The 12,073-nt window shown below is 42.4% G+C and overlaps 2 protein-coding genes across 3 annotated transcripts; one reads left to right on the top strand and one right to left on the bottom strand.

The window, feature by feature from the left end:
- The first annotated feature begins 812 nt into the window (after positions 1-812).
- LOC146622369 (collagen triple helix repeat-containing protein 1-like) lies at positions 813-6,302 on the top strand. Its single transcript, XM_085366175.1, has 5 exons — positions 813-923; positions 1,832-1,909; positions 3,482-3,700; positions 3,794-4,010; positions 6,160-6,302. The coding sequence occupies exons 1-5, from the start codon at positions 813-815 to the stop codon at positions 6,300-6,302; spliced, it is 768 nt and encodes a 255-aa protein (XP_085222301.1).
- A 475-nt stretch (positions 6,303-6,777) lies between these two features.
- On the bottom strand, positions 6,778-11,778 carry LOC146622368 (solute carrier family 25 member 32-like). Of its 2 annotated transcripts, XM_085366173.1 has the most exons (7): positions 11,253-11,778; positions 10,946-11,096; positions 10,491-10,576; positions 9,635-9,789; positions 7,913-8,026; positions 7,584-7,729; positions 6,778-7,479 (listed from the first exon to the last, which is right to left on the bottom strand). In XM_085366173.1, the coding sequence occupies exons 1-7, from the start codon at positions 11,449-11,451 to the stop codon at positions 7,353-7,355; spliced, it is 978 nt and encodes a 325-aa protein (XP_085222299.1). In that variant the 5' UTR covers positions 11,452-11,778; the 3' UTR covers positions 6,778-7,352. The 2 variants fall into 2 exon arrangements, with proteins under 2 accessions (XP_085222299.1, XP_085222300.1); XM_085366174.1 differs by lacking the exon at positions 7,913-8,026.
- Positions 11,779-12,073: the final 295 nt, after the last annotated feature.

Below are 12,073 nucleotides of genomic sequence, written 5' to 3'. Positions count from 1 at the left end.
GGAACGTGGATTTAAACTGAAAGTACGAGTGCATGGACATGGTGGGGGAATGTTTTATTTCTGTAAAACCATAATCATGATATTTCATTTTCTGATACCAGGGTTATATATAGTTATCACGATATCCCTATAGTATCAACAGTGTATGAAATCGACGAAACAAAACAAGTTTTGCACTATTTGTCATTAGTAGCATTATCCACTGATTACTAAGTTGTCATAAATAAATAGAAAGATTAGTTTTGAGATCATTTTTGTTAAAATAAAAAAAAGACCACATGCAGCATCTCTACTTCAAGTACCTCCAGAACAACATCTGGGATTCATTAGGAGTGCCTTACTGTGCTGTCTGTGTGCTGTGTAAGGGACTGAGCTACCCCTCAGTTCACTTACATAGATTTATTTGGGAGTGAAAGGACAGTTTCAGTAACACTAAAAGGGAATCTTGTATGTTTTCTATGTTATGTTCCTATTCTGACATGTGGATGAGGGTCTTTCTTATGACGTATGTAGCTCTACTGTAGTCTTATCAGTACTCCAAACATTTTTGTGAACTTTTTTTTTCTTTTTAATATAATTTTCTACCACTGTTGTTTCATTTTGATAAAATATTCAATTAAACATGGAAATGAATGTGACTGTGTGTGAGTCAGTTATTAACCCTAACGTTACTCTCACAGCTATGTTTTCCCTAGAGTGCATTTCAGTGAGGTGACTGGCTCCTTCCCCCTCTCCTGGTCCAGCCCTCTGGGCTATAACCGGCTGGAGTCGCGCAGAACGCACGGTAGTCGGCCGTCTCTGTCGCACGCGTGATGTCTCCTCTCGCTGTCCGCCTGCTGCTGCTCGCCTGCCTGGCTTTGCCTCTTTATGCGGTGGAAAAGGTGAGAAGCAGAGGCTACCGAAAGGATCCTGACGCCGACAAGGTAAAAGGGGTTAGATAAGATTACCGTGTAGCCGTTAACGACAGCTTCCAAAATAAGTAGACATGTGGCAGGAGAGGAGTGGACAGATTTTGTGGCATTATAACTCTGGGAGAGAGAAAAAAGGCTCACGTCAACATGTAATTATTACACTCAGCTTTACCGTCATTTAGTTGTTTTTCGGTGCATCCCATTTAACATCCACTGACTATTTTGCCTATTTTTACAACTCATTCTGGGCTTCTTTTTTCTAGCGCTATGCATTGCTATTTTTAAATTGTATCTTTAAACATTAGAGGGAAGGAAAAAATGTTTTAAAAGATTTATCCACATGTAGAATAGTGTGGACAGCAGCACATCAGAAAATCCCACTTTGTAGCTGTTATACACTCAGCTGCTTTTCTATTACTCCAGACCAGATCTGGCTGTCCTCCACGACTGAGTGGACATAAGGGGGGACTAAACAGGAAGTTGTGGTCTGCCTCATACTGTTTGCTGGCCTTTGTTATCCATCCGACTGTTTGAATAGTTTATAAGTGGGTGCAATTTGGGCAAAAAACTTAAATGTACGTTTAAAGCTGGGTAATATGATATTTTTAACAGTGCCCAAGGCAGAGTTCAACTGTTTAATTTCACAGTCCCACGATACCTATCAATCTTACATTGTTTATGCATAGGATTTCATAACCCTCAATGATGCATCTGTTTAGTGATTGAAGGAACCAACTGGACACACAGATGTTGAATCTTTTAGGAATCAAACAGAAGTGAAACTAGTATTTATTTTTCTGGACCCAGTCGAGCCCGCCCAAGCAGTTTCTCTTTAATATTCCACAACCGTGACCACAGTGATTAAATTTTAAAAAAGAAGAAAGGAAAAAAAAAAACCTTATGTCACCATCTGTGTCTAGTGTACTGGAAACGATGCCGAAAAACCCAACTGCACTAGACACTCTGGAGAAGAAAGACCTGCTTACTTGGCCAACATGGTAATCACGAAAATACTGCTTTGCATCTCATCGGCTTCCTTTCAATCTAAAAATCGCGCAAAGCTGAGCATTATACCCAGGCTCCGCTCTGCATGCTCCAGGAGAGCTTCAGGCCCTGCTTCTGTGTTGACTAACGCATAAAATGCTCCTGATTCCTCAGCTCTTCGGGCCAATTGCAGCCTTTTAGTTTTCCAGTTACAGTAGCAGACTGTACGCGACTAATATTCAGCAGGGCTGGAGTCTAATTCATGCAGGCAGCCAGCACCACTATAGAAAGAGCAGACTGGGAGCTAATATAAAAGTCAGCTGTGTGGCGAAGTGGACAGAGGATCCATTCATTACTCTGCTTTGAAAGCTCTCCAAAAATCTTAGTAAAACACCAAGACTTTTTCCTTACCCAACTCCAAGACTAATGGGGAGTCCTTGCATCGTTTCCACGTTTTGCCACCTAATTTTGCCAAGGTGCATGAAAGCCATGCTTCCAGCTTTATTTAGTTTCATGCATACAAACCCACAATCTACTGCTGTCACCAGACACTTCCCAGACTTCTATACAGATGATGTCAGGTCTCACATCTCCAGGTTGCTCCAGCGTTAGCCGCGTAATGGCTAAAACAGACACTGGACCATCTGTTTCACAGCAGCTGATGATAAATGCTCTGACTCTCTAACTTCCAGGCATTTTTCAGATTTACATCATCTGAAATACTTTTTTTTTTTAACTTCACCCCAGAGATTCAAGTCTGGTTAAGTCTGGTTAAGATGTTGGTGTTTTTCTTTGCAAGCTCCTTTGACCATGTTGGTGTAAAAGCTCTTTGTTCTCCTCCTCTGTTTTTTTTTTTTCTTGCCCTAATGACTTTTGGACACATGCCCCCCTCCTACTCTCCATAACTACTTCACAGATGCATACTGAGCAAAAGGGCAACGACCTTCCAAAAATCTGCAAAATGCTTTCACCTTTCATGCTTACTTAAGGGCGAGGAGACATTTCTGTATGTCAACTTGTGTCCCTAATTGCTTACAAAGGAAAAGCCACCTCCACCTAAAAAAAGCTTGAACCTACACGACACACTGCAATCTACTGGTCAGAGCGTCCCTTTGAGGAACACGTTGGGCAGATCTATTTAGATCCTCATTGTGTCTATATTTGCATGTGGTAAGGCTTGGCAAGCGCCCCCCCCCGTCTGTGTGTGTGTGTTTGCGTGGGTTTGAGTCAGCCTGAGTAGGATGCTGCGTCTGTTTAAACATAGCAGAAGGTTCAACAGGACAATGAATCACATGAGTGGCCAGACAGCCACTAATTTAGGCCACTGCCGAGCCTTCAGTTCCTCATTAACAGCAGAGCTATGTTTTGCTTGCTCGGCGGCTTCATGGTTGTTGGTCATGTTGCTTTGGCTTGATTTGGATAACACGGCTTTTTGTGGTGCATGCAGTTTAAACAGGGATTTAACCTCACTGGAAGAAAGACAGTCTTAAAACAGGAAGTCTGATAACAATAGATTCTGTTGTTATCATGTTGTTGTAGTATGGTTTTGTTTCACTATGTCCTCTTCTCCTTGTTTCTTTTTTCAGTATGGCAGCTGCCTGCAGGGTCCAGCAGGCACCGCTGGAAGAGACGGTAACCCTGGGGCCAACGGCATTCCTGGGACGCCTGGTATCCCAGGCCGCGATGGACTGAAAGGCGAGAAAGGAGAATGCGTTACTGAAGTTTTTGAGGAACCCTGGAAACCCAACTACAAGCAGTGTGCCTGGAACTCGCTGAACTACGGGATCGATCTGGGTAAAGTGGCTGTAAGTATCTCACTGTATCTGTGGGGAATGCAGGCATTTCAATCACTGCAAACACACATTAAACACACACTTATGCTCCATTCTGCGTCGCAGGACTGCACGTTCACCAAGCTGCGCTCTGACAGCGCCCTCAGAGTCCTCTTCAGTGGCTCCCTCAGACTCAAGTGTAAAAACGCATGCTGCCAGAGGTGGTACTTCACCTTCAACGGAGCGGAGTGCACAGGACCACTGCCCATAGAGTCAATTATTTACTTAGACCAAGGGAGTCCCGAGCTCAACTCAACCATCAACATCCACAGAACTTCCTCAGGTACGACACAGACTCTGAACAATACTTGTTCCCACCTCACGGTGCTAGTAATGCTATGGAAAGAAACATTAAGTGAAGTGGAATTTCCTGTATTAATGTCAGGTCTTCATCCAAGTCCTAATTATGAACAAGCACAAAATATTTTAGCTCATAACACATGAATAGTTGCACTCTTTTCGTTCATGTTAGGAAAAGCAATGAACCCCTAAGCCAAGAGTGTCAAACATAAGGCCCAGGAGCCAGAATCAGCCCAGTAAAGACTCAAATCTGGTCCTATTTCACAGCTTTGGAAAATGTGAAGAAAGGCAAAAGTTTTGAATTTTTAACTGTATTTTCATAAGTTTTACAGGTTTATCAGTACTGATAAAGACCTCCCCCATGGCCATTCATGCTACACCAAAGTCATTAGGTATAGGATTTAAAAAACATTTTTCACAGTCAACTGTAGAAATTTCTTTACAAAAAACCCCAAAATGATGATACATAATATAAAAAAAGAACATTTTCTATTTAACATGTCCATCTCTTACACTTTAGCCTGAAGAATTGTGCTGACAGGTTTTTCTCTTCCGTTACAGAAGCATTTCTTTATCACGTAGAAAAAGAAAAAACTAAGATTACCTGTTAAAACTGTGCTTCCTTTTCTTATTTTAACATATCTTGGGGATCAAATGTGCAATTAAACTTCTTTACACTGACAGAAATGGGAATTCCACTGGTCAGGCTCACTTAAGATCAACAGGTTTGACTTCCAAGCCCTCGGCTGATGGCATCATCAGAGTTGGAGCCAGGAGTTACCAATTATTCCAATTAGTGACACTAGATTGGAGGCTCTAAAGGAGAAAGCAGGGTGGTGGCACCATGATGTCTTAGAGCTCTTCTGCTGCCTCTGGGCCTGCACAGCTCACCATGCTGGCTGGAGCAATAACTTTAAACATCAAAGTCAAGCTAGTGAAGAATGTCTTCAAAGAAAATCCACCTTTTAGAGAAACCAAGTCAGAGGACAGAACTTAAAGATAGGAATAACCTCAAGAGAGTCGTTCACAACAGACGTCCTGAGAAGCAGTTGTGTGAAGAGTGACACGAATTTCCTGTTGAACATTTTTTAGTCTGTTGCTGCTGCAAGAAACTGTTGCTTCCCACCATAAGAAGAGAGAAAAAAGTCCAAGCAGTAATTAAATCCAGTGGTTCACATGAAGGACATAAGGACGCTTAGATTTTGTAGTTTACATTTTTAACTGTACTTCAGACCAATTCATGTTTTGTTGTGGTTTTTACACTAAAATGAAAACTGTGTGCACACTCCAGCAGCTAGTTAAGCTACAACAAAGTCAAGAAACGGGGGAAACAGCTAGTTTCTCCCATTTCTTGCAAAAATACATTTAATGTATTTTTAATACATTAAATGTTGTTTATTAGCCTTCTGCGACCTGATGTGCCAAGGCTGACATGGCAAACCAAGCCCCCTTCTTTACTGCGATTTGGGCGAGTAACAGCAGCTCCAGTTCTTTCAGAAACTGAGAGATGAACACCTGGAGACTTTTTCTGGAAAGTGCCCAAAAGGGCTTGTATAGATGTGTAGAACAGTTCACTTCTCAGATTCACAGTATTAGAGCATTGGATTCATGTGCCTCACACACAGTCTGTGTGTGAGATTTACAGCCAAAAACATGTTGGGACAACCTGTCTCAGCTGCAGGTTTTGAAGGGTTAAAGTTTTTTGTTTTTTTTTTAAGAAAAGACTGGGTTATTATACGGGGTTATCAACTGAAACAACAGTTGAGAGCATCAAGTTTCTGCTCCTCAAATTGTTCATGGAGGAAGTGAAGAAGCCACAGCTCACAATTTATCACCCTTTTTTGCTTTGGGACTTTTAGAAAGTGAAGCTGGCTCCACCCCAGCTTCAGTCCTTTTAAGCTAAGCTAATGAACAGCCTTAAATGAACTGCACAGACATGACAATAGTGTTGACTGCAGACATGAAAGATTACATGGTTTTAATTATTTTTTGTTTCTGTTTTTAAACCTGAAAGGCCCAGTTTTTCACCGCTGTGTCAGAAAACAACTTGTCTCGGCGTTCGGTTTGGGTGTTCCCTGAAATTCATTTGCACCGTCTTCTCTTTTTTTCCCTCTCCGTCTCTCTCTCTGCAGTTGAGGGGCTGTGTGAAGGTGTCAAAGCAGGGCTGGTTGATGTGGCGGTGTGGGTGGGGACCTGCGCTGATTATCCAAGAGGAGACGCATCCACAGGCTGGAATTCCGTATCCAGGATTATCATAGAGGAATTGCCTAAGTAAGGAAAATAAAGCAATACGAATGGGAGGGACCTAGTTTTGGTAGCGTGACAGCATGTTATCCGACGCGCCACAACGATCAGGTGTGGTTTGCTGAGGCGTCACTGATGGGAACGTGAATGTTTTTGAGTTTTGTTTAAATGCTACACCCGTCGACAAGCCTACGATTACTGTACTTTTCTGTCTACCGGAAATAAACTTTGTACTGTAGCTTTTTCAGCTTGTGGCTGCCGTTAAGAGTACAGCAACAGACATGGACAGTACCTTTAAACTCTGTACTCCTGTGACCTGTTTATATGCATTATCACTGTTAATAAAGCACTTCTTTTTTAAGGAAATGTTACTTCTCACTTCTGAAACACTGCATATTTATTGCCTGTGCAACAACAAAGTAACATTTAATGTATTCACATGAATCAGGCATGAGACTGCATTTAAAGCACATTTTAGATTTTATAATAAAATCTTATAAAGCACAGCTGATACAATGACACAAAAACGTCAGGGAAAAAAAAAGCACTCATCAGGCAAATCATTTCACACATCTGCAACATCTGAACCTGAGCCGATCATGAATTTGATGTTTATAATGAAGTTTTTCATAGTTTTATAGTTGAGACTGTATCTCTCTGTTGCCAGAAAGCATAAAGTGTAAACAAAACTGCTGCATGATGAAATATTCATCCACCTCTTTAGAAAAGACCCTCACACTACCAGTATTTAATAAAAACAAACAAAAACAAACTGTTAAAGCAACATTGTCCCCATAAAGGTGAACAGCAACAGACATGCTCCCTATAACTTCATTGTGCGTCTGCCATTTTTCACCAACTGTCAGGAAGTTGTATTGAAAAAAAACTGTTGCTGCTCCATTTGGCAACACTTATTTTCAGTGCACATGAGTGATTTTCACTTCAGCACATTTACACGTACTGGACGACGACAGCTCGGCGTCGATCAACACGGTCCTCCCCTGCATCTCCTCCGCACGGCGCCAACGTGTCAGCACGAGTTTGCAGCATTCGGGGCAGTCCGTGCCCTGCTTTTAAAACCTCATTTATTTTGCCCGAGAAAAAAGTGAGACACATTCTCGTAAACCACGAAGGTGATGCAACAGGCTGGGGTGACGCGGATCAAGTTGGGGATGATGCCTTTGTAGAAACCAAGGGTACCTTCATTCCTGAGGAGACAAGTGGGAAAATGTTAAGCATCAATCATAACAGGCACTCGAACTGTGCTCAGAACCTGAGACGGGGCCGGCACGTGAGTGGATCGGTGTCTTACCTCCATGTCCGTCTCACGACGTCAATAACTCCATTGTATCTATTGTGCTGGTCTTGCAGGCGAGCTCGCACCACTTGATATGGGTATGTTGTGGCCACGGCAAATATTTTGGATAATGCTGCCATTGTGATGTATTCCAATGGGTTCTGTTTGCACAGACAGATAAATGGAAGGAGGAAGAAGGGAGCAGAGCAGTGTAGGAAAACTGATGAGTCACTTGTTATCAACTGTGGGCTCTGTCTCATTAGACTCAAAAGTTACAAGCCTTATGGCTGAGTTTTATTAAACAATGTTTCCAGCCTGTCTGTGGCTCATGGTTAGTGACTCACCAGCTTTGCGTCTGAATGTGCTTTTCTGTATTTGTTGTAGTCTCTCTTGAGCTCTTCGTAAGTCATGAACTGCAGTGCTCCATGAGACGTGCCGAGCAGACCGGGAACATAACCCTTTTAAAGACATACTCTGTAAGTCGGTCTGACTTGACACTCAAATTCCCACAGTGTGACTTATCCACTGAAAAGCCCACACATCTGTGACTCCCCATCTCTTTACTCTCTGTGTGTTTATACACCCCTCTGCATTTAATCATTAGTTCGTATTAATCTCTGGCTCTCTTCCACAGTGTGTCTTTTGTCTTGTCTCCCCTTAGTGAACCTGGTTCCGCTGGAGGTTTCTGTTAAGGGGAGTTTTTCCTTCCCACTGTCGCCAACTGGTTGCTATAGGGCAGGGGTCCCCAATCCCAGTCCACGAGGGCCGGTGTCCCTGCAGGTTTTAGATGTGTCCTTGATCCATCACAGCTGATTTAAATGGATAAATTACCGTCTCAACTGTCTTGAAGTTCTCCAGAGGCCTGGTAATGAACCAATCATGTGATTCAGGTGTGTTGACCCAGGGTGAGATCTAAAACCTGCGGGGACACCGGCCCTCGTGGACTGGGATTGGGGACCCCTGCTATAGGGGATCATCTGATTGTTGTGGTTTTTACTGTAGGGTTTATACCTTACAATATTAAGAGCCTTGAAGTGACTGTTGTTGTGATTTAGCGTTATATAAATGAAAATGAACTTAATTAAATTAAGGGCCCTTGGCCCTATTTTCTCTTGAACTTTAGGTATAACATTTCCGACAGCAAATTACAATTCAATATTGTTAATGAAGAAGCTGACATACTGCTTAAAACCTCCACTCCTGTATAAATGGGTTGTGTTTTTTTCCAGCTAGAAAGGTAGCTGATGCCCTCTAGTGGTGATTAAAGTCAATAGCGCCTACGAGGTCTTCAGTATTCCTATCAAAATAAGCAAAAGTGAGATCTGATGGGATATTCAGAACACATTAATTTGTCCCCCCACTTAGAAACATGAAAAAAGCTAAATAATTCAAAAAGAAAACATGCCAGGACATCACTCAGCAAACCAACAAAAGCTGCACCAGGGCCGAGCCTTCTTTCTTTAACAATGAGTGTACTTACTCCCAAAATCTGAATATGAAATATGAGTCCTAATCTCCACTGAATGTTTGGTGGTAAACCTAATGATCCCCACCACACACACAAACACACCATGTTGGTATCTAAGCGAGCGACAGCACAGTCTCTCCTCTGACACCAACAGGTAGTCTGAAAACCACAGTGGGCTACTTTTTTTGTCAGGTCTTTAAGGAATTGTTGCTAGTGTGCCATCTCAGTAACAAAGCTGAGATGCCTGTGATTTCTTTATGAGTGGGTATGCATGTTTAAGCTGAACCAAACAAATGACAGAAAAGCTGCCACAAATGAGGGTTATCAACTTGTTACACTGAATCTCACCATCTGGGACGAGGCAGACACAAAGGAGCATGGACGAGGAAATTATGTCTGTGAGTGTTACTCAACAGGGATAATATTTTAAAGAAGGAAAGTTGAGAATAAATATATGGAAGTAATAAAGACTACTAAAACATTCTGGCATTAACAGGTGTAGAAAAATCTCCCAGTTTAAGCCACCCCTCCCAAATGTTTAAACTTGCTAACCATGCAATCTTACATCATAAGGAACACTAACACACTCATGTCTCACCTTGTAGAGTCCAGACACTCCTTCATGGCGGTAGATCTTAACCAAAGCATCAAACATCCCCTTGTACTGCTTGCCATTTCGGTCAGCACTGTACTGCAGCACCAACCGGGTCTTGGTCACCCAGATTGGATTGGTAAGGGTGAGCGTGAGGATGCCTAGGCAAGGACAAGAAAGGAAATGTCACTAGGAAACACACGTGACTTCTATTACTTTGTTAGACCCATGATTAGCACACAGGCCCCTCAGTGAAGAGTCATTTACTATAACTCAATATCTATGACTTGACGAACAGGACCAAGGACTTCCTGACTTTAAAGTGGTACAGGAAAAAAGACCTATTTGAAGTTGTGCTAGAGATCTCACACAAATGCCCAGCTGTTTGTGCACAACACAGTTTGGAATTAGCTCACCGTGTCACCAAACTGAACAAGAAGCGCAACAGAGTGCATTTGTGCATTAGGCTCTTTAATGCCACCCAGGTATAATTCTAACCTTCTCATTAGAATGGTGTAAGTGCCTGATGGCGGGAAAGAAAAAAAAAGAATAAAAAAAAAAATCACAAGATCAAATCAATAAAACATCTGTTTTGGTTTCATTTTTATACTGTTGATGGTAGCTATAAAACCTCCCTGTCATCGGCTTCTTCAATTTATTTCCATTGAAAATCTTGTGAAGGCTGTAAATGCCTTCGTTTCCCCCATTCACACAAGCATGTAAGGCTGCCCTGAACCACAAGTAACTAACTCCCTGTCAGTTACTACCAGCTTGTAGCAGTCATATCTAGCTGCTGTTATTGATCATGTGCTGATTATATGGTGGGGGAGTGCAGCAGCGTTCAAACACGGGTAGTACTAACCAGCTTCAGCCGCTGACACCAGGTGTTCTGTGGCACTCAGTTCAGCCTGACGACCTTCCTTTGTGTACCCTTTGATTGCGTTGTAGCTGTGAGGGAACAGGGCAAGGGCAATAAGACATCTTGCAGTTGTAAAGTCATACATGCTGCTTTTTTCATTCATAGGGTGTTGTACAAACCCGAACATTACGGCTAACAGCTAGATTCTCCAGTTTCAGTGCAGCTAACAAAACAACAAGCAGCCACTTACTGCTAAAGAGTCAGACAGTGAAAGTGGACAGTACATCCTCGGTTTCTTAACATAAAACTCATTGTAACAGCCAGGGACAGCACAAAAGTGATCTAGCTTCACAGAAAGTGTTACACCTACGTCAGTTTTTGCGAACAGGGCTCCATGATGTAAATTATCTTTCATGTGTAGCGTTTCATGTCCTCATTAAAGCTTATAGCTTACGTACAAGAAGAAGTAGAGGCCCCAAGATGCACCAGCACCCCAAACGTTGGGTGTCACGCCTTGATAGAGTCCCCTCAGTCCCTCCTGCTGCCAGACACTCTTCATGCAGTGCACCATGCCACTATACTTCGGTCTTAATTCAAGTCCATCACTTACTGCATTTAAAAGACATTACGGACCTTGAAGTCATATGATACAAATTAAACACATCATAGCAGTAGTTTCTTAGCAGATTCAAGTAAAGTCATAGCAGCATGACACATCAGACACTAAGGAAATTGATTTTAAAAGTTCATATTTTCATGCCGTACCTGCAAACCTGATTTTGACCAGGTCCAAAGGATGAAGCACCAGAGTTGACACCACTCCCCCGCTGAGTCCCGCGATCAGGTTTTCTACCTTCACATGGCTAAAGACCTTCTGTAGTCGTCCGCCGAACGAGACAGCGGACACGGGTTTGCCGGGCAGTCCTGTCTCTGAAACGGGACCGTGATTTGGAGCGGAGCTCATGGGCAACTTAGCTACCTAGCTAGATCCTACCAGATAGCAGTGTTTACAACACCGCAAGCACGCAGCTCATGCTCATGGGCAACTTAGCTACCTAGCTAGATCCTACCAGATAGCAGTGTTTACAACACCGCAAGCACGCAGCGTGTCAAAATGTAACTCTCTATAAAACTGAGGCGACCCCTCGCTTACTCTGCTGCAGTTTCCATACAGTACGAGGACGGAACAGCGTCCTCATATCTCTCCTGTGCTAATGACGCACCACGTTTCTGACATCCGGAGGTACCTCACAGGTGTAACGCACTCTCCAAGAGTCAAGTCGCAGACCCAGTGCTCGACCTTGCTGTTATTATTAAGTAATGACAAGTTCCCGTTGTTGAAATAGTACTTCCGGTTAAATACTTCAAAAATAATTCACACATGAAATATGCTGTATTCATTCATTTATTTATTTTACTAATACAAAAGTTAGGATTAGTTACGTCGACATATTTTGTATGATGGTTCGGAGACATTTTTGATAAAACTTAACTACAGTTTGGTTATTCAAATAATGATTTAAGTAGCGCTTTTACAGGCTTTTCTATATCTATTATTTATTCATAATTTTGTAATATTGCCCTTA

Source organism: Diplotaxodon limnothrissa, linkage group LG11 (genome assembly GCF_057381915.1).
Source record: "Diplotaxodon limnothrissa isolate DT_005_m linkage group LG11, D_limnothrissa_male_GT1.1, whole genome shotgun sequence".
In the NCBI taxonomy this organism is placed as follows: domain Eukaryota; kingdom Metazoa; phylum Chordata; class Actinopteri; order Cichliformes; family Cichlidae; genus Diplotaxodon; species Diplotaxodon limnothrissa.
Note: the sequence above shows the minus strand (reverse complement) of the source record. Positions and strands in the feature narration are given on the sequence as shown.